The sequence below is a fragment of the Pipistrellus kuhlii genome, unplaced genomic scaffold (assembly GCF_014108245.1).
Source record: "Pipistrellus kuhlii isolate mPipKuh1 unplaced genomic scaffold, mPipKuh1.p scaffold_m20_p_1, whole genome shotgun sequence".
Lineage (NCBI taxonomy): Eukaryota > Metazoa > Chordata > Mammalia > Chiroptera > Vespertilionidae > Pipistrellus > Pipistrellus kuhlii.
In genome coordinates, this window is record NW_023425404.1 from 51,451,948 (window position 1) to 51,477,888 (window position 25,941).

General features: G+C 41.6%; 1 protein-coding gene across 2 annotated transcripts in view; it reads right to left on the reverse strand.

The window, feature by feature from the left end:
• The window catches only part of STARD9 (StAR related lipid transfer domain containing 9), an 82,404-nt gene extending 58,908 nt beyond the window's left edge, over positions 1-23,496 (reverse strand). For both annotated transcript variants that reach the window (XM_036444795.2, XM_036444789.2), the window contains exons 1-3: positions 23,353-23,496; positions 21,022-21,091; positions 19,307-19,423 (exon numbers count right to left, since the gene is read on the reverse strand). In XM_036444795.2, coding sequence (XP_036300688.1) covers positions 19,307-19,423; positions 21,022-21,091; positions 23,353-23,399 — 234 coding nt within the window. In that variant the 5' untranslated portion in view covers positions 23,400-23,496. The remainder of the gene's footprint in view (positions 1-19,306; positions 19,424-21,021; positions 21,092-23,352) is intronic.
• Between the last annotated feature and the right edge of the window lie 2,445 nt (positions 23,497-25,941).

Sequence of the window (25,941 nt, forward strand, 5' to 3'; positions counted from 1 at the left end):
CAAATTTGAATTTAGAACTGAAAAACAGGGGAGGCATTGCCCTGAAGCGCTAGATGGCTGGCTGAGAGGAGACTCTGCCATCTGGGAAAGAGAGAGAAGGAACGCGGAACCTCAGGAACTGTGAAGGACTTTTCTAAGGCGAGACTGACAGGGAACCAAAGATTGTCTGCGCCACCCCGAGACCCCGCCCTATTCAAGCAGAGTACGGAAACCCTCCTAGCTGAGACACTGCTGATCCTCACAGCCAATTGGCTTGGAGATCAACGCTTCCCAGTGATACCAACAATAAGCAAGGCTTAACAACAAGACTGCACATACAGCCCACAAAGGGCTACACCAAGACTGTCCACCGCAGGTAACTGGGAAGGCTGTGCTACTGGGCTCTACCAGAACACCTAGCACACAAAGCTATTCCATCAAATCAGGGAAACAACTAAAATGCAGACAAGAAGAAGGACACAAAGGAAGGAGATGGAGGAAAAGAAAAGATTGGACATTGAGTTCAAAACTACAGTTATAAGGTTATTCAACAATATCCTAAAAAAGGCCGATAAAATAAATGAGACCTATGAGGATATGAAAAGGGAGCAACTAGAAATAATAAGGGATCAACAAGAAATGAAGAAAACATTGTCTGAAATAAAAAATATTATACAAAGTCCTAAAAACAGACTGGAAGATCGCAAGAATCAAGACAAAGATTTAGAACACAAAGAGCCAGAGGGCACTCCTCTGCAGAAGGGAGAAGATAAGAGGATCCAGAAAGTTGAAGATAGTGTAAGAAACCTCTGGGACAATTTCAAGCGAACCAGCATCAGAATTATGGGGATTCCAGAAGAGAGAGAGCAAGATACCGAAAGAGTACTAGAAGAAATAGTGACAGAAAACTTCCCCCACCTGGGGAAAGAAATAGACTTACAAGTCCAGGAAGCCCGCAGAACCCCAAACAAAAGGAATCCAAGGAGGACCACACCAAGACATATCATAATTAAAATTCCAAGAGCAAAAGACAAAGAGAGAATATTAAAAGCAGCAAGAGGAAAGCAGGTAGTGACCTATAAAGGAGCACCCATAAAATTGTCAGCTGATTTCTCAACAGAAACCATGCAGGCCAGACGGGAATGGCAAGAAATATTCAAGGTGATGAATAACAAGAACCTACAGCCAAAAATAATCTACCCAGCAAAGCTATCACTCAGAATCAAAGGACAGATAAAGAGCTTCACAAATAAAAAAAAGCTAAAAGAGTTCATCACCACCAAACCAGAATTATATGAATTGCTGAAGGAGGTTATTTAGGAAGAGGAAGAAGATAAAGATAAAAATTATGATCAACAAATACGTAGCTATCAACAAGTGAATCTAAAAACCAAGGGAATTTAAAAATCTGATGAACAATATTAACTGGTGAATATAATAGAATCAGAGGTCTGAAAGGGGAGTGGACTGACGATTCTCAGGGAAAAGGGGAGTGGGGGTGCTGGAAGAGACTGAACATAAACTGTGCACCTATGGATGAGGACAATGGGGGATGGGGAAAGGACAGAGGGTGGGGTGGGAACCTGGTGAAGGGGAGCAATTGAGGGGGGGAAGAGGATCACATTTGTAATAATCTGAACAATAAAGATTTATTAAAAAATTATTTTACATTAAAAAAGAAGAGAAGCTTCATACAGTATGTGGAGTTTGAAACTGTTCAAGTAGTTTTATTGTAAAAATAATAAAACACATTTAAAGAATCCTCAGTAAAGAAGCAGTAAGACAAACTTATATCAAATATAGTATACAACAAACAGCTTTATGCCTCAGCTGTACAATCTAAATTTAAAGATCACGGTCCTGGCCAGTGCGGCTCAGTTGGTTGTTGTCATCCTGTAAACCAAAAGGTTGCAGGTGGCAACTGATCAATGTTTCTCTCTCTCTCCCTCTCCCTTGAAAAGCAATAAGAACATATCTTCAGGTGAGGACTTAAAAAACAATAAAAGTCCTAGGAGTGCCACCTTGCACTTGGAACATAGAGCCTTCAGAAGTAGTTTCGGGCACATTTTGATCTTCCTCTATAGTGAAATACTTCTCAATCAAGTTTAAGAAGTTTTGTGCACAGACTCCATCTCTTAGTCGTTTGGCCGTGGACAAGTTGCCTAACCTCTCTGAGCCTCAATTTTCATGTCTGTACAGTATAGATAATAATAATCCACTTAACAGGGTTGTTGTGAAGGATGAGTGAGAGAAGTTACATATATAGTTCAGTCCCCCCACTCAAAAAAAAAAAAGAAAAAAAGAAAGAAAAGAAAATTCAATACCTGGAACAGAGTAGGTTCTCAAAAGCCCACTTAAGTGAGCTGGTCATGAGAACATTTTCCAAACCCTGGAACTAAGTCTCTAAACTACATGGGAATGTTTCCAAATGCTTATGAAGAAGGAAGTTGCTTCTATTTTTTAAATCTTCTGATGTGGGAGAAAAGGAAAAGCAATACCATCAAGAGACCACTACATGTTTGAACTTTAAACCACAAAGCCACCACAAATAAGATGAGGTTATTTTAATATGGGAGGAATAGTAGAGGGAAAACAGTAATTAAGGGTTTCCATTCCTGTAAATCCTAGCAGAACCACTATCTCTACCAACTGCATGGAAGCTGTATTAATTCGTCCTCCTCTATCAATTCAGCTCATATCCCCATAAACCACTTGTATTTTGTCTAATTGCATAACTACAGAGACAAGAGTTGAGCAATGAAATTATTGACAAAAGGATAATCCCCCACTTCTAGAAAGAGAAGCAAGGAACACGAGTTTGAGCATACTCTTCTGTTTGCTATTTCTGCTCCTGGACCAGATGTAAGGGGCTTTTTGTATATACAAGTTGATCTTATGAGTGAGTCCAGCCATTTCACCCTGAGACCAACTCCCCAGGGGCTCTGCCTTTTCCAGCTTCTAATACAAACTGGGGGGTGCCTGGGCACATCTGGTCACCATTTGATTTCAGGCTTCTATTGTGTTCAGTCTTTGGAGGGAAGTGAGTTTATAAATAACTCATGTTCCTCTGCCTCATACTTGAAAAATGAGGAACTGTCAACTCTGCCTTTCCTGCAGAGAAAGGAGAGGTTTCACCGAACCCAGCCCCCTCCATAACAGTCACACGTCAAGTTAATATGCTAAGTAGCCAGCCTCAATTAAATGATTCATACACCTATTTTATTATAAGACTAAGCGGTATCTAGAATGAAACCTAGGAAGGAGCTCCAAGTTAAGATTAGTGAATGATTAGTATGATGCTTGGAGAAGTCTCGGATCTTTTTGGAAATGCCCAAGCTATGTGGTTAAATCTACACACTAGGGGGCGCGGGGGGGGAGGGGGGGCAATGGTATATGTACAAAGATAATAATTTTTTAAAAAATCTACACACTAGTATGTGAAGCACCACATTCACATCTCAAGAAGAAATGTCTTTCCCACCTTTGGAAGAGAAGTACAGGTTTAAATTCTATTCAGTCCCGAATAGAGCAATCCTGTTGTGAAGTAGATTTTTTTGACAATATTTCCTCCCTCTTCAAGATTTTTCAAACACTTAAAATATTTATTATTATAGTTCTTGCCACACTGTGAAGTAATTACCTTTTTATGTATGTTCCTTCAAGAACTATGAGTTGTTTTTAAAATATATATATTTTATTGATTCTTCACAGAGAGGGAAGAAGAGGGATAGAGAGCTAGAAACATCAGTGAGAGAGAAACATCAACCAGGTGCCTCCTGCACACCCCACACCGGGGATGTGCCCACAACCAATGTACATGCCCTTGACTGGAATCAAATCTGGGACCTTTCAGTCCGCTGGCTGACGCTCCATCCACTGAGCCAAACTGGTTTCGGCAAGAACTATGAGTTTTCAATGGGAAAGTATAAACAAGGTAAAATAATGATGATATATTCTATGGCCTTTATGAGCTTTCACAAATAAAAGAAACATCAAATTGAATGTTGATTTAAGGAAGAGGTGAGGAAAGGGAACCAACCAAGTAAAAGTAGAAAGAAGAAAGATAAACAGATTGTTTCCTCTTCATCCCCACACCTACTTAGAATTATAAAAAGGCTCTTTTTGTTAGAATCTGAGATTATATAAATGTATGTAAATCAAAGAATAATTACAGCCAGTATATGGTATAGACCACCACTAACTTCAGATCCTAGAAAAGAAAATATGAGCCAAAACCCTGTCCCCAAAAATGTACTTCAAAAAGAACAGCAAATAGCAACAAAGATATTGGGTAGCCAAGACCAATAACTTGAAATGCCCCAAATCGTTCCATAGTAAATTATCAATTTCTGATTTTGTTTGGCTTTAGAATGTAAGGAAATGCCTCCTGAGCATACTCTGTGCCCAGCTAAGGTTTGATCTCCTTTGGTTTAGGAGACAGCACTTCTAGTAAATTAAGATGAGCTCTGCTAGAGTCCCTAGAGGTTATTACAAACCAAAGTGGGTCATCTGCTGACACCAGACTTAATGCGATGTGGTTTGTGAGATATAAATCAAACACGGTCTCCATCTTTGCAGTGTCCAAACTATTATAGCAAAAATAAAGTTAGAGAATGTACTAGCAGACAAGAAAAATGACACCAGGTGGAAATACAGATCTACAAAAAGAAATGAAGAGCACCAGAACTGGCAACTACATTGGTAAATACAATATATGTGGAGTTTTTTTTAATTCTTGAAAGTCTTTAAAAGATAGTTTACTGTTTAAACAAAATTATTAACAATGTATTATGGAGTTTATAACATATGTAGACATAAAAATGTATGACTAGATATCATAAATATGGAGAAAAAAATAAAAGTATTCTAGTGAAACTTATGTGGGAGTAATATATTATTAGTTGAAGGTAGACTGATAACTTAGAAATGTATACCTTAAATGCTAAAGCAATCACTAAAAAAAACAAGAGTTATAGCTAATAAACCAACAAAGGTAAAATAAAATCATAAAAAATACTCAACCCAAAAGAAGGCAGAAAAATATTAAAAACGGGAAAAAGTACAAGTTAGACAAAAAACAAATAGCAAAATGATTGTTATAACTATATCAGTGAGGCCTAACTAATCTTAATTAAAAGGGAGAGATGGCCTGATTAGGAAAACAAAACAAGACCCCATTACTTATATGCTACCTGTAAGAAAGTCACTGTAAACTTAAGACATATGTAGTTTAAATGTTCATAGTAGCAATTAAATTATGATATACCCATAGAGAAGGTTATGATATGGTCATCAATAATAGGAAGTAATTATACAATACATATACAGGAGTAGGCAAAAGTAGGTTTACATTTATAATACAAATAAAGAACACAGTCCTATACAATAAAAGGGTAATATGCAAATCAACCAAACAGCGGAACATCCCGTCACTATCATGCGCTCTGACCACCAGGGGGCAGATGCTCAACACAGGAGCTGCTCCCTTGGTGCGCTCCCACGGGGGGTGGGGGGGTGGGGGGGGGCAGGCATCAACCACAAGCTGGGCTGACGTCTGGCAAGCACAGCGGCGGTGGCAGGAGCCTTTCCCATCTCTGCGGCAGTCAGACATCCCCAAGGGCTCCCAGACTGCTAAAGGGCGCAGGCCGGGCTAAAGGGATCCCCACCCCCCCCCCCCACCCACAAGTGCACGAATGTTGTGCACCGGCCTCTAGTTAATAAATAAAAGAATAAACTGAGTTGCATGTACTTACAACTGTAAACCCACTTTTGCCCACCCCTGAATATGAATTTGAAATGTCTCCAAGATATATTAATTGAACAAGGCAAGATACAGAATAAGGTGTGTGCTATCATTTTTTAAAGAGAATAAATATACACCTACATGCTTATATTTCCATAGAATTCTCTGAAGCTATATATAAGAATTGATAACAATGTTTGCCTCATCATAGGGGAAGGAAATGAGGATAGATTTAATTTTCACTGACTAATCCTTTTGTACTGTTTCTTTCTGACATATGCATATTGCATCTATTTTTTAATTAGTAAATTACAATATTTCTAGAAAAACATTTTTATTAAAAAAAATTAAGAGAAGATACTTTCATTGGCAACATGAAAAACTCTGTAAACACAGTCCTTTTGGTATATACAAACAAAAGAGAATGTAATACAGTAGTAATAATACCAACTGATATTTAATATTTCTTTTTCCAAAATTATCTCAAGCTTAATACTTCATTTTATTCAAACAATATTCCTGTGATGTTGGTAGGTGGGAAATTATCACTCTCTCTTGAGATAAGAAAACTAAAGCTGCCCCTGGTCAATGTTGCTCAATGGTTGGAGCATCAGCCCATGCACCAAAGGGTTGGGGGTTTGATTCCTAGTCAAGGGCATGTACCTGGGTTGCAGGTTCAATCCCCAGTTGGTTGGGGTGTGTGGGAGGCAACCAATCAATGTATCTCTTCCACCTCTCTCTCTCTCTCTCTCTCTCTCTCTCTCCCTCTCTCTCTCTCTCTCTCTCTCTCTCTCTCTCTCACCCCCCCTCTCCCTTTCTCCCTTTCTTTTTCCCTTCCACTCTTTTTAAAAGATAATCAATGTGGAAAAAAATATCATTGGTGAGGATTAAAAAAGAAGATGAGGAAAGAAAATCAGACTAGCCAGCATGGCTCAGTGGTTGAGTGTCGACTTATGAACCAGGAGGTCATGGCTCAATTCCCACTCAGGGCACACACCTGGGTTACAGGCTCCATCCCCAGTAAGGGGCATGTAGGGCACAGCTGATCAATGATTTTCTCTCATCATTGAAGTTTCCTTCTCTCTCCCTTTCCCTTCTTCTCTGAAATCAATAAAAATATATTTAAAACAAACAAAACAAAACCAAGAAAGAAAGAAAAAAAAAGAAAACCAAGGCTATCCTAGCCAGGTAGCTTGGTTGGTTAGAGCATTGTCTGATACACCAAGGTTGGGGGTTCAATTCCCAGTCAGGGCACATAAAAGAAACAACCAATAAATGCAAAAATAAGTGAAACAACAAATCAATCTCTCTCTCTCTCTTTTTCTCTCTCAAAATCAATAAATAATTTTTTAATTAAAAGAAAACCAAGGCTATTTAAATCACATAAAGTTTGCTTCACTAGACCAAAGCCATTGAGGTTTGACATCGATCAGCTGCCTCTTGCACACCCCCTACTGGGGATGTGCCCACAACCAAGGTACATGCCCTTGACCAGAATCGAACCCTGGACCTTTCAGTCCGCAAATCAATACTCTATCCACTGAGCCAAACCGGTTTCGGCTGTAAGTCCATTTCTTTAAATAAGAAATAATTTATGCTAACTTATGTTTAGAGGATGTCTGGAAGATTAGCAAAAAAATAAAAATAAAAAATAAAGACAGTGGTTACCTCGAGAATAAGACTAGTGGGGAGACAAAAGAGAAAGGTTTTTTTCACTTTTTTACATTATACCCTTCTGGATTGTTTGAATATAGCAGAGTTAGCTTGTATTGCCTCCACAGCAAGATATTTTAATAAACAAATTAATTTGCTAACATTTTAAAAAGTAATTTATTTTCTGCTGAGCATAGAACTCAAGAGAAACTAAGTCCCATTTTTCCCCCCACAGCATCTGAACCCTTTTCAGAACACTGCATTTATTTTGTGTGTATGTTTTCAAAAACGTACTTCATATTTCCTCTTTTATTATAAAAATATCAGCTTAATCTTTTACTGTAAGAATATAAATGTTTTAAGATCTTTTTATTATTTATTCAAATCCACAAACAGTACAATTAATTGATAAAGGTTTAACTCCATGATCTCAAAAGTTGCTGTGGAGAATTTAAAAAACAAACAAACAAAAAAATCCAACAAAAATATACATCTTGCCGAAACCGGTTTGGTTCAGTGGTAGAGCGTCGGTCTGCGGACTGAAAGGTCCTAGGTTCGATTCCGGTCAGGGACATGTACGTTGGTTGTGGGCACATCCCTGGTAGGGGGTGTGCAAAAGGCAGCTGGTCGATGTTTCTCTCTCATCGACGTTTCTAGCTCTCTATCTCTCTCCCTTTCTCTCTGTAAAAAATCAATAAAATATATTTTTAAATAAATAAACATATATATATATATATATATATATATATATATATATATATATATATACACACACACACATCCTACTGAAAAGCCATTTCTTTAAAGCCACAAGTCCCAACCCCCAACAAAATAAAGTCATCTACTTCATTTAGAAACAATTTTTAAAACCCACAACCTCCCATTTTATTAACAACAGAGATAAGACATGAATTTCAGTCTCCTCCCCTTCACATTACAGCCCAGGGCTCTGTGGGCCGGCTCTGCTCCTCTGCTTCCAACAGGAAGCTCACTGTGTGACCTTTCTTGTGAGGAATCTTGGAAGAGGGTGAGGGTAGGACAGAATTTGCATATATAATATTAATTTTCAAGACAATCTGCTTTTCAAACAAACAAAAGAGTCCAACTCTCATTTCTCCCACACATCTGTGCTATAAATTAAGTCAAGATTTAGGAACGTTGGGCTCTCAAATCCCAGTGGACAAGGAAAAAATAATTATAGCCAAAATGCAGAACACTGCATTTAGAAGGGGCCTTTTCTTAGTCTGCTGGGCTGGCTCCCCCAAACAGAGAACACTGGAAATGGTGCTGAGGGGCTACTTGGACACAGGCTTACTGTGCAAGTATGTGGGAGAGAATTTAGCACCTAGCAAGGCGGACCAGGGGCTTCCTCTGGAGAGGCCTGCTGCTAAGAGTCTGCCTGGGCACTACTGTGGTGGACACACGCCTTTTGTTCAAACGGCTATTCTTCATTTTATGTCTTCCTGTTTAGATTATTTGCAAGTCAGTTTTTCCAAAGACTCTCAAAGCAATCATCAACATCATCCTACTTCTCCTCTTTAAGCAATTGACAATTCTTTTAAACTCCGGGGTAAATTCAAGTGTAAAAGGAATGGGAGCACAGGAGTACTTCTCAGCATTGCAGTTGCAAGCAAGAGAACTTTTACGTAATGTCAAGGACTGACTCAGGACTCTGTATTTATGCTTAGGCTGCCCAGGTCTACAACTGACTACCAAGCTTAAGGCATGCCTCCCCTCCAGAGAATCTCTCTGTCCAGATCTCAACAACTACAGCTGCTACCAGAAATTCTCGTTACCGTTGGCTCACAGAGGAAAAAGAAATCCAAACAAGCTTTTTTGCATTTTAAAATATTTCTCTAGTTTCTGCTATTCATTTTTGTATAGGCATCTAGCACCAGCAGCAAACAATAAGAGTTAAGAATCTCTGTTTTTCAGATTTTTCTGAGTCTTTGAAGAGTCATAATCAAGTTTCTAGAGAGGGAAAAAATGAGTTAGATGAAGCCAAGAAAATGATCTTATTCCTTTAAAATTCAGCCCATGGACATGCTTACAGAGCTGAGCAGCTGTGCCTCTGGCAGAGGAAACATACTGAAATGAAATACTCATGGTGATCTCCCTTCCCCCACTCATGCCTGCAGAGCCCATTCAGTTATTGCACACACAAAAAAAGGCTTTTTCTTATAAAATTCTCTCCATTCTACTTCTGTCTCCATCTTGGTTGGAAAGAAATAGGGCTGGTGATGGAATGTACCCAGCTCTGCAAATATTCATGAGAAAATGCTTTGACGCCCACACGCTCCCAGTTCCCTTGCACATGTATGCATTAGGGAAAGGGGATCCACAGAGGGACTAAGTCTACGGTTCCCTAACTTACCTATACTGCAAGGCCAAAACAGGTAACGAGATCCAAAAGGCAGCCAAAACCGGTTTGGCTCAGTGGATAGAGCGTCGGCCTGTGGACTGAAAGGTCCCAGGTTCGATTCCGGTCAAGGGCATGTACCTTGGTTGCGGGCACATTCCCAGTAGGGGGTGTGCAAGAGGCAGCTGATCTATGTTTCTCTCTCATCGACGTTTCTAACTCTCTATCCCTCTCAATTCCTCTCTATGTAAAATCAATAAAATATATATTTTTTTAAAAGGCAAAGTCCCAAGCCGAAGCCAGTTTGGCTCAGTGGTAGAGCGTCGGTCTGCAGACTGGGGGGTCCCGGGTTCGATTCTGGTCAGGGGCATGTACATTGGTTGCGGGCACATCCCCGGTGAGGGGTGTGCAGGAGGCGGCTGGTCGATGTTTCTCTCTCATCGACGTTTCTATCTCTCTGTCTCTCTCCCTTCCTCTCTGTAAAAAAATCAATAAAAAATATATTTAAAAAAATAATAAATAAATAAATAAATAAATAAATAAAAGGCAAAGTCCCAACTTATCTCTCATCCACTGAACCCTAAGTTGAATAATTAATTTGACGATAACCATTAATTTAAAATGTGTAGCACTGAAAAAACAGAAATGGATCTGTATGTAGTGCAGCATTTGAGAGCTTAGACTTTGGAGTCCCACAGTAAAAGGCTGGAATGCTTGTTCCATCACTTGGTTGTGGGACCTTAAAGCAAGCTACTCAACCTATTTGAGCCTATCCCTAAAATGAAGTTAGCAATATCAACTGTAAATAATGATAGGATACTGACAACATCTTCCCCTCCATGAACTCTCAACTGCCTTCTCCACCTGTGTTTCTTCTTCATGTTTCCCCCTCCTCTGTGCCTCTTAAGTCCCTCCTTAGTTTCAGTAGTTATTCTGCCTTCTTGACTCTTTCCCTAAAGCCTTCATTCACATGCCAAGTTAGGGAGATACCAAAGAAGTGAGGCATAAAAAAAAAAAGTGAAGGCCATACTCCTTCTCTCCACCTCATGGTACTCACCTAATGAGGCATGAAGTGATAGATCATTTGTCTTTATCTTATCATCGGTTCAGATCCCCAGACAGAAATGCTGCTTCTAAGTGCAACCTGGTCACACTATAATAGCAGGCACTCAATCCTCCCCCATTCTACTAGATGGCAACAGTGCAGCTGCCTCACCCTGACTGCGCACAGAGCCAGGAGTAGGTCCCCTCTTAAAGAAAAACACCTTTCCTTGGGATTCTGCTAAGAGCACATTTCCTGCCATGCAGGAACCTCTGTGTTGCAGTTCATGGTCCCTGTCACTAGAATAAACAACAGGCATTTCCCTACAACATTACACACAATTCTGGAGTGGTCAAAAAGGAAAAAAAAAAGAAAATCTATAGGCCTTTGTCTTTAAGCGTCTTGAGTGGTCTCTAGCATTTCTTCTAATATCAGCATTCTGGAATTCTAAAGTCAACTATTTAACTACCACATAACAGAATTTAAAGATTCTGCATAAGTTACTTTTCGTGTTCTAAATACATATCCTGTGATGTTTAATTGGGAATCCCCTATTTTATCCTAATGGCAAAGAAGACTGGCTGATTCTAATGCACAATAAACTGCTAAAATCGCCATGTTCTGTACTTGCAGTGTGTTATTACCGCCTCCCTAGCCTATTCCATGCAAAATGGACACAAGGGTGCTGCACTAGTAGTGGCTTTCCTCCTGGTTCCTGCAGGGGGCCCTTTAATCGTTTGGGGCAGGGGCGGGGGTGTCCTCTGAAGACTCTCCAAGTTCCTGACATCCTCAAGCTAAAGTCTCTGTAACACACACACACACACACACACACACGCTCTCTGTCTCTGTCTCTCTCCTCTTTAATGGCAGGCAAAGGATATACTGTTTGATGTTCAGTGTATGTGGAGACTAAACAACTATTAAGACAACACGTGCAATCACATTGACGCTGTAAGTTCAGTTTTGTATTAAGTGGTTGTGGGGAGGAAACCTCTGGCTCACTCACGTGATTTTTTATCTGGAAAAGTTACAAGTGCTTTAGGCATTGTGTTTTAGCTAAATAACAGGCCATTTTAAAGTAAAGATTCCCAGGAGAATATGAGCAATTGCTTTCCAACAAGGGCTGGATAGCTTTTTGTTTCTGGACGTGCTTTCTGTTGACTCAGTCTGCACTTGTTTTGACAGCCAATTACAGTCCTTGGTGGGTAAAGCTGAGTTAATGCTCCTCATGGAAAGTTTTACAAACACACAATCACCCAAACACAATACGCTCGGCAGAGAACTCCAGCTCCAACAGATGTTCTGGACCAAAGGAAGGGAGGGAAGTTAATTTTCCAGGTAGAGCACGCTGACCCCAGAAGGGATCATAAGCGGACTCAAAGAAGAGACTTTCAAATCCAGTTCAGCTCTTAGAAGCATGGGCCTTGCTTCTCTCATACAGAGATCATGGTAATCACACAACAAGCCACAGCACTCATGACCTCCCTTATTCAACTCCTGGTTGCCAAGCCCTGGGCTAGGTACTTTACATTAGCATTTCACTTCCTCCTCACAATAAGCTGAAGAAATTAGGACTCAGAGAGGTTAAGTGATTTCTCCAAAGAAAGTCAGCTAAGTGGCTGTGCCTGAATACAAATCCAGGTTTAACTTCAGAGGAGAACTACACTAACTTTAATATTGATTCAAGCCAGATAAAAATGTGGGACAATTCTGGCAAGTCCAAATATTAACAAAGACTAAAAACACAATTTAGACCTGTAACAACCTGCCTTAAGAATGAGAAGTGGATTACCATTAGCGACAGCATGGATGGACCTGAAGAGTATTATGCTGAGTGAAATAAGTCACCCAGAGAAAAACAAATACCATAAGATTTCACTTATATGTGGACAATATAAGAACAACATAAATGAACAAACAAAACAGAAATAGATTCATAGATACAGAGAACACACTGATGGTTGCCAGAGGAAAAGAGGGCGAGGGGACTTGGTGAAAAAGGTGAAGAGATCAAGACGTACAAATTTGGTAGTTACAGAATAGTCAGGGGGATGGGGAACGTAGTCAATAATATTGTAATAACTATGTATGGTGCCGATTGGGAACTAGAAATGTGGGGGGAAACACTTTGTAAAGTATATGACTGTCTAACCACTGAACTGTGAAAACTCATACAAAATAATATTGAATGTAAACTGTAGTTGAAATTTCTTTTAAATTTTAAAAATGAATGAGAAGCTAATGACACTAGGGTCCTGGGGTAATGGACAAGATAGTTGATATGATTCCCTGTCACCCCTACCAGTCCCCATCCACTATAGTCTTTTCTCTCTCTCTCACCTTTCCCTTCTCTCGTTTTCCATCCCTTCCTTTTCCTCTATCCCTTTCCCTCCACCCCCTTTTTACATTCCAGTGTAGTGAAGAATATGAACTTTGTGTTAAGATGATCCTGTGTTCAAATCTAAGACTCATTTCTGACTTTGACCAGAATATGTACTAGTAACATCTCTTAACCTAAATTTTCTCAACTATCTATAAAATAAGGATAAAATAGTCTACCTTTTAGGCTATTGAAGTATCAAACGAGATAATATTTATAAAGAAATGACCGGGTCACTAGTAGACTAAATGGGATTTTTTTTTTTTTTTTTTAACTTTGGGAGTTAGTGGAAATAGGATGCAATTTAGATTTGGACAGTCTTGGATTTGATTCCTAGCTCTACCTTTACTGGCCAAGTCTTGTAAGCTTTCTGTGCTATATAGCTCCTTACCTATAAAATGAAGTAAATAATATAGATTTAATATATTTTGGGAGATAATCAAAAGAAAAGATAGCCCAGGCTGGTGTGGGTCAGTTGGTTGAGTGTTATCCCATGCACTGAAAGGTCACTAGTTAAATTCCCAGTCAGGGCTTATACCCAAGTTGCAGGTTCAGTCCCCCATAGGGGTGCATACATGAGGTAACCAATTGATGTCACATTAGTGTTTCTTTTCCTCTCCTTCTATCTCTCCCTCTCCCTCTGTTTAAAAAAAAAAAAAAAATAGCTATAGCTGGTTTGGCTCGTGGATAGAGCATTGGCCTGTAGACTGAAGAGTTGTGGGTTTGATTCCGGTCAAGGGCACTTGCCATGGTTGTGGGCTCGATCCCCAGGGGCAGGCATGCAGGAGGCACCAATTAATAATCCACTCTCACCATTGATATTTCTATATCTCTCTCCCTCTCCCTTCCTCTGTGAAATCAATTTAAAAAAATATTTTTTAGAATATATGGATATTTGCTTGGCTGGTGTGACTCAGTGGTTGATCCATGGAGGTCACGATTTGATTCCCAGTCAGGGCACATGCTCAGGTTATGGGCTCAATCCCCAGTAAGGGGCATGCAGGAAGCAGCCCACTGATGATTTTCATCATTGATGTTTCTGTTTTTCCCTCTCCCTTCCTCTCTCTGAAATCAATAAAAACATATATATTTTTAAAAAGAATGTATGGATATTTAACAAATAAAACTTCTTCTCAGTAGAATGTGTAGCTGATTTGTTCTCTAGATGCCCATGTTTGTTGACACGTGATCTATTTATTCAAGTGTGTCACCACTAAGAACTGGGACTGGCTAAAGTACTAAGGAATCTTGAACTTATCTTTTGAGACCATAAAATATGAAAAGAGGGAGGAAGAATGATACAATGCAATGAAAAGACCAACATAAGAAGCAGGTGTCTAGTAACACTTGTGCATTAACTGCCTGTATAACCCCATGTGAGACACACGGCTATATCTGAAACATGAGGAACTGCCATAAATTAGTGGGCAGTATCTAGAAACATTTCTTATTATCATAGTTGGGATTACTTCTGGCATCTAGTGGGTAGAGGCCAGCGCTGCTGCTAAACAACCTACAGTGCGCAGGACAGACCCCCAACAACAAAGAACTATCTGGTCAAAATATCAACCTTGGCCTAGATAGCTGCTAAGTTCCCTTCAACTCTCGAATACGATGAGGCTGCACCAACTTCAAATGGGTGAAGTTTTTGTCAACATCTACCCAGCAATAGCTTATAATGTTGCTCAAAATTCCTCTAAGCCAGTGGGGGAAGTTTTTCCCTCAGATATTTGGATATTCTGAAATCAGAGCTGTATTTCTGAGGGTGATGATAGTTCTTCCTTCACAACAAGAAGAGACCTAGAGATGGAGGAGGCACAGTCCTCCAAGGATGTGGCCCCTCTTTGCAATTAAAATCAGTGCTTCCAAAGCCATGAGTTTCCTTCTGGGCAAGCAGATTAAATAATTCTGAATCAAGGTCAGAATAAGATGTTATACACACAACAGCAGAGATGAATCTTGACTACATGATAGAAACCAAACTAAAAAAAAAAAAAGCCGCAGCCAGACACAAAAGATTACACACTGTTTTATTACTTTTGTAGACCTCCTGGAACAAAAGGCTACACTCAGTTTTATTAGATTTATAGATATCCTATAGGTAAAACTGTAGGGACAGAACACAAATCAGTGGTTACCAGTGGGTGGGGGTAAGAAGCAGCGTGGCTACAAAGCAACATGAGGGAATTTGGGGGTGATGCACTGTTTTATATATAACTAGAGGCCCAATGCACAAAGATTCGTGCAAAAATGGACCCTCTTTCCCCTGGCTGCTGGCACCACCTTCGCTCTGGCAGAGCTGCCTTTCAGGTCCAGCCTGGAGCCGCCTTTCCGTCTTCCCACACTGCCCCAAGGCCCTGAACCGCTGGGGTGGTGCAGAACGCCTGCATTGTCACCATGACAACAATGCAAGCACCCCTCCACCCCCAGCAGCTCAGAGCCCACATATGCAAATTAACCTGCCAGCTTTGTTTGGTTAATTTGCATACTCATTCCTGATTGGCTGATAGGCATGTTGAAGGTAAAGTCAATTAGCATGTTACTCTTTTTTTTCTAATATATTTTATTGATTTTTAAAAATATATTTTATTGATTTTTCAGAGAGGAAGGGAGAGAGATAAAGAGTTAGAAACATCGATGAGAGAGATACATCGACCAGTTGCCTCCTGCACACCCCCCACCGGGAATGTGCCTGCAACCAATGTACATGCCCTTGACCGGAATTGAACCTGGGACCTTTCAGTCTGCAGACCAACACTATCCACTGAGCCAAACTGGTTTCAGCATTTTTTTTTTTTTTTACAGAGAGGAAGGGAGAGGGAAAGAAAGTTAGAAACATCAATGAGAAAGAAAGATCGATCAACTGCCTCTTGTACACCTCCTACTGAGGATGTGCCCACAACCAAGGTACATGCCCTTGACCAGAATTGAACCCAGGATCCTTCAGTTCACAGGCCGACGCTCCATCCACTGAGTCAAACTGGTCAGGGCAGCATGTTACTCTTTTATTAGTATAGATGGTAAATTACACAACTGTGCTTGTCAAAACTCATAGAACTGTACACTAAAAGGGTGAATTTACTGTATCTAAATTATACTTCAATAAGACTGACCCCTTTCTCTACAACCTCCTAAATATGATCACCAATGCTGCAGAGAAGATAGCTGTACTTTGGAAGAGGATAAACTGGATGATACCTCTATTCCTTCCCATCCCAAGTCCTATGATTTTAGGATGATCTACCTCTCCTACTCCCTGGTGAGCTCAGAGCCATAGTGATTAGAATAATGTCTAGTCTCTAATGTCTGTGTTAAAGTAATAAAATCCTCTGACCAAATCATATGGATGTGAGTCCTGATACCATTCTGGGACCTCTGGCCCTACTCCATCTTGTGACAAAGTTTCCTTTGCTTCTCTCTCCTATCCTGATTCCCCTTGGGACCAATGAGGCCTTTCTTAGACAATTAATAAACAAACAGAATCAACCTCGGGACACTCGGTTTTATCTCTCTGCACAGGCTTCCTGACCAAAATCCCATTTGATCTTTCCATCAAACTTCAAATCATATGAGGCAACAAAGGAAAAGTCATATTTATGAATCCTCCTCATCTATGGACTTCTAAGCTTCCACTAGATTATGTTTATACATTTAAACTACATAACTGTAAAATGTAAGCCTCACACAAAATCATACCCCAGCTTATTGAGATATATATATGTAGTTTTTTTATTTGCAAATATACACACACCTCCCAGGTTATTGATTGTATCAAATGTTACACAAAACAGTTCATTTTTCTTAGTTACAGAACAGCCAGCTCTAAGTGTGCTATGGCCAGTGAGGACTGAAATAGCTACCAGCATGTTCACAGTTTCTACTAATAGGAAGAGCACTGCCTTCTATGTCACAAATAGTCACAACTGTGAACTGCTGTAAACATTCCATCCTCTTATTTGAGAGTCGATTTCTTTCCTGGCTTTTCTTGGAGAATCTCAGTAAAACAAGTACAAATACCAGTAACCAGACACCTCAGCAATACTTGGGTGCTGGGATACAAATCAAGAACCATTAGACAAGCCTGCGCCTGCCAGCTCCTTCATCTCCAAAGGACAGAGAAGGCTCAGCAGGGGCCATGTAATGCCCACTCTGCCTTTTTCTGCCGAGGATTTACAGCAAATCCAGTTTGACTACAAAGATAGGGGAAAGAACTCACAGAGACAACAAATACCACAATGGCCTTTGGTCTTGTTTCCACATGTTCCCCTCAAAAGGTTTAGAACTATCCAATCATCTTTAGAAATGTGCATCGGCCGAAACCAGTTTAGGTCAGTGAATAGAGCATTGGTCTGTGGACTGAAAGGTCCCAGGTTCGATTCAGGTCAAGGGCATGTACATTGGTTGCAGACACATCCCCAGTAGGGGGTGTGCAGGAGGCAGCTGGTCGATGTTTCTCTCTCATCGATGTTTCTAACTCTCTATCACTCTCCCTCTCTGTGAAAAAAATCAATAAAATATATTTTTTTTAAAAAGAAAGAAATGTGCATCAATGGAAGGTCAGTACTGTCCTCTAAGTCACTCAATAACATTGTTCTTATGGCATAATTAGAAAGTTTCACCAAAAATGAAAATACTGCCCTAGCTGGTTTGTCTCAGTGGATAGAGGACCAGCCGGCAGACTGAAGGGTCCCAGGTCAGATTCCGGACAAGGGCATGTGTCCCATTTTTAGAATGGATCCCCAGCCCTGGTCAGGGCTCCTGTAGTAAGCAATCAATTTATGTTTCTCTCTCTGGGTTTCTCTACCCACTCCTTTCTACACTCTCTAAAAAACTATGGAAAAAAATACCCTCAGGTGAGGATTAACAAAAACAAATGAACGAACAAACAAAAAAGACTAAAATACTTAGAAAACACTTTGGCTTTTTATTCAAAGGTATATAGGCAGATAGGCAATTGCTGTCCAGGGTTCCCCCACAAAAGATTTCCCTTTCCAATGATATTTCTTAATGACATACTCCTGTAGTGTTTTCTTTCAGATGTATAAGTATGATGATACTGGTCCATGAAGGCCAAATAAATAATATTTCTAATTTTAGGGATAGATTTTCATAGAATCCCTGGAGGTTCCTGGGGTGAGGGTTATTGTCTGTAGTCATAGAATTGAATGAGGCAAGGCTTGCTGGCCAGCATGGGGACTGAAGTCATGACCTTGGACAGGACAAATCAGAACAATGCTGTTGCTTCACAGAAACAGAGGGAAGTCCTGTAGATCAGTGTTTTTCAACCTTTTTTGGGCAAAGGCACACTTGTTTCATGAAAAAAATCACGAGGCACACCACCATTAGAAAATGTTAAAAAATTTAACTCTGTGCCTATATTGACTATATATAAAGTAATTCTCTTGAATAGGAATCAAATAAACACAAAGAAAGTATTTTATAATTACTTTATTATGAAATATTAAGTAAACAAAATAGTGAAAAATCATAAAATTCTTGTCTTGTCTGCACCTACGGCACACCAGGCAACATCTCGCGGCACACTAGTGTGCCGCGGAACAGCGGTTGAAAAATGCTGCTGTAGATCCATCCACCTGGTAAGACCTGCTGCCTCGTTTACTTGTGAGAGAGCTAGGCAGCACTACCAGACACAGGAAGCATAACCAACAGCCTTAGCTGGTTCTCTCAATCCTCACCAGATCAACAGAATTCACCTCTTATGTACATTGCAGGCTGGCAGACGAGCTATCTAGCCCTTTACACTCAGTCTAGAAGCATAAGCCTGAGGCACAAAGATACTAGCCTCTAGGATTCCTGGGCCCTTCCATTGCATGCAACACAAGGCCAAGTTTGACATGAGCCCACTCACTTACCATAGGAGCAGACCACTACCTAACCTGACTTGTACCCACTGAGTCATACTGAGCCCGAAGCCTAAATAAACACTAGCCAAGTCCCATGCCCTGAGCAAGCAGTCCTTTCCTCTTTCTGCAACTGATGTCTCTCACTACCACTTTTTAGATTAAACATCGTTAGTTTCTAACCAAATTACCATAAGTAAGAAATATGAAGGGTCCATATTCCATGTTAATTTCCCAATAATTATACAGTTACAAAAAACTGATTAGAGTGAAGGAAAAATGACATTACCACATCCTGAGATGCATAGTGGGGGTCCTCTGGGTTGACGGACCAGTAGCAGTAATCAAAGCCGAATGCCACAACCTTCTCCCGGGAGTCGCCAAAGCCATCTGATCGACTGTCCACCTAAAATCAAACATAGGATCCAGTGTCTTCTCTATTATAATATAATACCAGAATCTGGCTAGTCCACTAGATTCCTCTCTGCTGTAGCTAGCAAGACCTGAACTGGTCATGAGAATCTCTATGATATCTATCTAAAAAAACACACAAGTAACCTCTGTCCTCATCTTGATAAAGCCATGGAGAATTAATTAAATATCTATCTATCATACTATCACATATCTGCCTACAAATGAGATATAGAACACCTTGGGAGAGAAACCTCACATCTCCAGGCATCTTCTTATCTCTATCGTTTTTCCCAGTAAGTATTTCTACAGCAGGTACAGAAATACATGAATACTTTAGTCCCTGGGCTGACAGGCTCTATCAACCTAAGGATTTCACAGTGAAATAGAAAGCATATTGGACAGAAGAGTTAGGACCAATCCAACTGCCCAAGGTAAATGAGGCCAGAGCTTGGAATTGTACCAACAACCTCAAGGTACTGTGCTGGGGAGAATGGCGTTATTCACAGAAATGCCTGTCTTTTCTATTTAAAATTCAGACTCTGGACAGGGAGAGACAAGGCTTAGCAGTAGGATCCACAGATCACAGTAGAATGGGGCTGTCAGAATGACCAAGAGATTCTTAGATAACTGACCTCAGGGAGGCAACCAGCCAGCAAGGTATGCAAGAGGCAGATTCGAGTTTGATCTTGGCCAGGAATTATTAAGAACCAAAAATATGATCTCTCGGAACAAAGCAGCTGAAGTGATTAGGCAACAGAGATATAAGTAAGAGGCAGCAAAGAATAAAAGGTCTTTTGTCCCCAGGGAGCTCCTGTTGACAGTTTGACGGTTCCTGTTCTCTTTTAGCGGAGGGCTACCGACAAAAGAAAACATCACATCACAAGAGTAATACGTGAGTGGACATGGCTGGGAGGCCTGGGGTCCAGATAACCCTCACTCTGTTACTCTCCACTCTCCAAGGCCAAGGAAAAGAATCACTTTCACTAGCCTGGGAAGAGAGGAATGGGATGGAGCAAATTAGCCTTAGAGGTGGAGAGGGGTAAAGGAGGAAGTACTCAGAGTTTGTCCAATTGTGACTCAAAAATCTATCAAATCTGTGAAAGAGAATTTGTAATAAGACTCAGCCTAGTGACTTACTCTCTTCTGTGATCTGAAGGTTCTTATTTGGTCCTCCCTGTGGCCAAGATGAATCCTGCATTAGCAGATGCACACACCTCTAGACCAAATGATTCGAAATGAGAGGCTTGGGACAAAGTCTAACGAGGGCGCAGGTGAGTTAAGTATACACATGGACTGTCCCCAACATGATCTAAGCTGGCCATGCCTGCCTCCCATGCGTCCCTTGTGTTTACTTTCAAAGAGGCTACTGCCCAGTTTCCAAAACAGCTCATCCTATTTGATGGAACTTGAGCTGCAGCAGCAACATGCCCGGCACTTTTTTCCTATTTTTTTAATATTTGCTTGGCGGTTGGGCAAAGCTCTTACACTCTCCCTCTCTAAACAAATGCACATACACACTTTCACCTCAGAAGCCCTGTTATGATACGAGCCCCTGAGTGGAGAGAAAAAGGAAAACAATTTCAGGCTTACCTTTAAATTCCTGATTTTTGCCACTTTGCCATCAATTTCCACAATAATTCTTCCTCCTTCTTTGACCTCCCTAGAAACGAGACCCAAACCCATAAAAAAAAAACGTTACTTTCTTTTTCTTAACCAAGAAAAGAGAAGCTGAGCCCAGTGCTATTGGGACAAAATGTTTCCCTACTCCTGCCTCCATAGCCACAGTGTCTGTCTCCATAAGTGGCTGAAAGCATCAGATCTACTCCTGAACCCGTGTTCCTGAATCTTCAGCCGGCTGGAATCACTCGCACCTGGATGTCATCTGCAGCCCTGACAAACTACTGTCTGCTGTGCAAGGATCTTCCCACGAGCTCAGTAAATAAGCTTTGCGACCTTCTTTCCATCTCACTTTTGTTTAATGAGATGTTATTCTCTACTGTGACTGCAAATAACAATTCCATTTCAACAGCATTTCCTTAATCTAATCCATGCAACTATAAATTCTTAGTTCCCAAGGAACAGAGAAGTTATTGTGAGGAGTAGTCAATGTTGTTATCCTGAGAACACTTAAAAGCAGGTAGCTCAGTTGCTTGGATTGTCCAAAAGGTTGTGAGTTCGATTCCCAGTCAGAGTACATACCTAGGTTTTGGTTTCTATCCCTGGTCAGGGAATGTATGGGAGGCAAATATATGTATGTATGTATATGTGTGTGTAGGTATGTGTGTGTATATGTATATATATATATATATATATATATATATATATATATATATTTTTTTTTTTTTTTTTTTCTCAAAGGCATGTACCTCAGTTGCAAGTTCAATCCCCATCCTGGGGCATGTGTGGTAGGCAACCGATCACTGTGTCTCTCTCACACCAATGTTTCTCTCTGTCTCTTCCCCTCCCATTTTGAGAAAAAAATATCATTGGGTGACAATTAACAAAAAGAAAAAGAAAAAGTCAACAAACCAACCTTGAGCCACCACACCTGGTAAAGCAGAAGCCAGATGTAATCAATTTACCAGTCTAAAGGGGCAGTTCAGGCATGTGATGCTTTCCTTTTTTTCTTCATTGTACCCCTTTTACCTTTTTCCTACTTTCTTTTCTGTTTTTCTTGTTTCTACCCCCATCTCACTCCTCTCCTCATTATTCTGTCAGCTACATGACTTTTTGAAGCCAATCACCTCCATATCAGGACAAACACAATCCCTGCTAGCACCGAATTTTATTATGGGAGACAATATCTTTTTGAGCCTTCTGCCCAATTTTCAAGCCATCATAAGATAGTCCCAGAAATCTGTTAACGTCCCAAACAATTTCAATATGTGCCACTGGTCCCAAATCACACTCTCCACAGCTTTATGTCCTATTACTCACTTCCCTCCACATACCTTCTCCCCAAATAACCAAACTTACCTGTTTCTTAATAGTCTAAGAGTCCTTTACTCTCAGTGTTTTACTACACAGTGCTTTTTTACACCTTCTCCACCTATCAGCAAACTCTCATAGGTCTTTAAAAAACAGTTCATGCATGTATGCATAACCCATGGGCACAGACAGTGGGGTGGTGAGGGTCTGGGGCTGGAGCGAGCTAGAGGGGTCGGTGAGGGAAAAGGGGGGGACATATTGTAATACCTTCAACAATAAAGATTTTTTTTTAAAGGTGGGGTTCAAACACCAACCCTTCTGTGAAGCTTTCCCTGACTTCCCAAACCTACGGATGCAAAGTTAGTGAAAAGGGGAAGAAATCACGTGGTTGGGCACTAGATGCCTCCAGAGCTGAGAGGTGCAGAATCAGATTCACCCAGGAGGAAACGGGCGCTGCCAACGCTGAGCCGAAAGAAGGGGTTAGAATAACTTCCCCTATTGCACGATTCTGCTACCTAGCATAGCATGAAGCCATTACCTCTCTGGGCCTCAGTTTCCCTCTCAGACCTTACAAGCGGGCTTTCTCCACACCTTCGCAGAGAAACCCACGTGCACCCACAATGCCGCCTCGGTACCCGCAGAAGTACCGAGAGCCACCGGGCAGAGCGCGGAGACTGACAGCCCCGCTCCGCAGCCCTCTCCACAAACCCAGCCAGGCACGCCCAACTCCTGCCTCAACACTTGGGCTGTGGTCCCTCACATCTGCTGGCGGGGCCCCGAAGCGGGGCAGCCCACCCTGTCCATCCAGGAACCGCTATCCCCCGGGGCACAACGCGAAAGCTCAAGCCGAGGTCTCCCCTTGCCAGGCCTCTAAGGTTTCCGGACCCCGGCCGCTGGGCCACTTTGTGTGGGATGGCCCCCCAGCGGGGAGGCGGGGACCTCGTCCTCCTCACTCACTTGACGCCTCAGGCGCCCCCTCCCGCCCGCACTCACCTCTTGCTGAGAGGCCGCACCCTCACGGCCACCCGCACGTTCGCCATCCCTCGGCCTCCGCCCAAGCCTGGCAAGCCGGCCCAGCCGCAGCATCACCAGCCCCAACTTAGCCGCAGCCCCGGCCCGGCCACTCCGCCCCGCGCGGCCCCCACCCGCCCCGTGACTCCTCCCCGTGGCCCCGCCCCTGAGCGCGCCTAGGCCGACAGGGGCGGGGCCTGTAGGCTTCCGCCAATCCTGAGCCCAGTAGGGAAATGACGTCATCCCGCCTCGCCCCGCCCTGCCCGCGAGCCTGGGAGACAGCCACGCCCAAACGCCCGCCCCATCGCGGACGGGGCGGTGCCAGGTTAGCCTCCGCCAATCCTGAGTCCCCGGGGCGGGTCCCCATCCGGCTGGCCAGGACTCTTCCACTGGGAACTGGCTGTTGTTCTCCAGCTGCTTGACAATGCTGATGGCAGTCAAGTAAATCCGTTAAACTTCGACGAACGTCTTACCGTTTACAAAGTGACTTGCTAAATACTTTCATTCGCCGCATTGGCCCGGGCTGTCAGTTCTTTGGTTAAATTTTAGGGGCAGAAATGAACTGGAGAGCACCGATGTTTTTGCAGTTCCCAGCGAAGAGCAGTGTCTTTCTTTGAGGAGTCATATGGAGTGAAGGAGCCCACGGGCGAGCTCTCGATTGTGCCGGAAACCTCATGGCAGTGTCTGTGCTCGCGGCGGGAATGCTTTCGGACAGAATTGGTTCATTAATTCGTCCAGGAAATAACCACTGAGTACCTACCAAAAGAGTTCAAAGCTCTTCTAAGGCGTTGGCGATACAGGCGTCTCTTCTCCTTCATGGAAATTGAAACCTACAGAGAAAAGAGACAATGAGTAAAAAATACTATGTCAAATGGTACTAAGTGACATTTTTTAAAAAACAGGATAAGAAGATGGTCTCTATGTGTGTGTAGGGAAAAAGATGCTATTTTATATAGGGTCTTCAAGAAAGACTTCACAGGGAAGGTTGCACTTGACTAGATTTCAAGAAAGGGAGGGGAGGGAAAGAAAGGGAGGAAGCGATGCAGGTATTCATTTATTTAACAACTGGAGATGCAGTGCATGAATTTGTGGAAATTAATTAAAAGAAGTATTTTAATATCACTATTCGCCCTTTATAATAGTGTCAACCAAATTCATGATCGACAATGACAGATCAAAACACACACATGCGTTAGCACTACCCTGTTTCCCCGAAAATAAGAGTGTCTTATATTAATTTTTTCTCCCAAAGTTGCACTAGGTCTTATTTTCAGGGGATGTCTTATCTTTCCATGCGCTAGGTCTTATTTTCGGAGGATGTCTTATTTTCGAGGAAACACGGTAGTAAGAGCTTTATATGTACTATCACACATGCTCAAGTCAACTTAGCCTTTTATAGCTATAGAACAATACCCCTTCTGAGAATCAACCAATGAATGCATAAATAAGTGGAACAACAAACAGATATTTCTCTCTCCCTTCCTCTCTCTCAAAAATCTATCTATATAAAAGCCAAGCAACCGGAACACTGTAACAACTGGAATGATTGGTTGCTATGACACGCACTGTAGCCAGCCAACCAGTTCATTTGGAGTGGCCTCTCCCCTGGCTGGCCACGCCTCTAGCCAGCCTCCCCTCCTCCCAGCTGACCACACCCCCAATTTCCCCAATCAGTCCTCCACCGGATTGGGGGCGGTGCCAGCTGGACAACTGCCCACAGCCTCTCCCCCCTCTGGCCAGGCCTTATATATGGGGGGCAGCTGGACCTCACTTGTGCACAAATTCATGCAATTGGCCTCTAGTAAATAAATAAATAAAAAATTATGCAATTATCTGGAAGAAGGACAATTCCAAAGACAGGGAACAGATCAATGTAAAGGACCTGAGCTTGGAGAGAACAAGGAATGTTAGAGGAACAGCAAGAAAGCTAGTGGGGTACAATGGAGTGATAGTCATTAGAGATAGCATGAGGCCATGGTAAAGTTTTTAGATTTTATTTTAGGTGAGCTGGAAAAACCACTGGAAAGTTATTTTTTTTAATTTATTATTACATTTGTGTCATTATCTCCCCATCTCTTCCACTCATGTCCTCACCCCCCTGTTGTCTATGTTCATTGGTTAGGCCCAAATGCATGCATACAAGCCCTTTGGTTGACCTCTCCCCCTTACACCATTTTCTCCTACCTTCCCTCTGAGGTTTGACGGTCTGATTGGTTTCTCTGTCTCTGGATCTGTTTTTGTTCATCAGTTTATGTTGTTCATTATAGTCCATAAATGAGTGAGATTATGTGATTTTTTTTTACCATTTGCAACAGCATAAATGAAATGGAGATCAGTATGCTAAGTGAAATAGGCCAATCAGAGAAAGATAAATACCACTGGAAAGTTTTAAGGAGAAGAATAAAATATGATTTATGTTTTTGAAAGATTACTCTGACTGCTGTTTTGAGACTGTTGTGATGAGTGGGGAAGGATGTGAACCCAAGAGAGAGCAGTCAGGAGTCTCGTTTAGTGCTCCAGTGGTGGTAACAGAGACAATGAGTCACATCAGGCATGTACCTGAAACAGTTC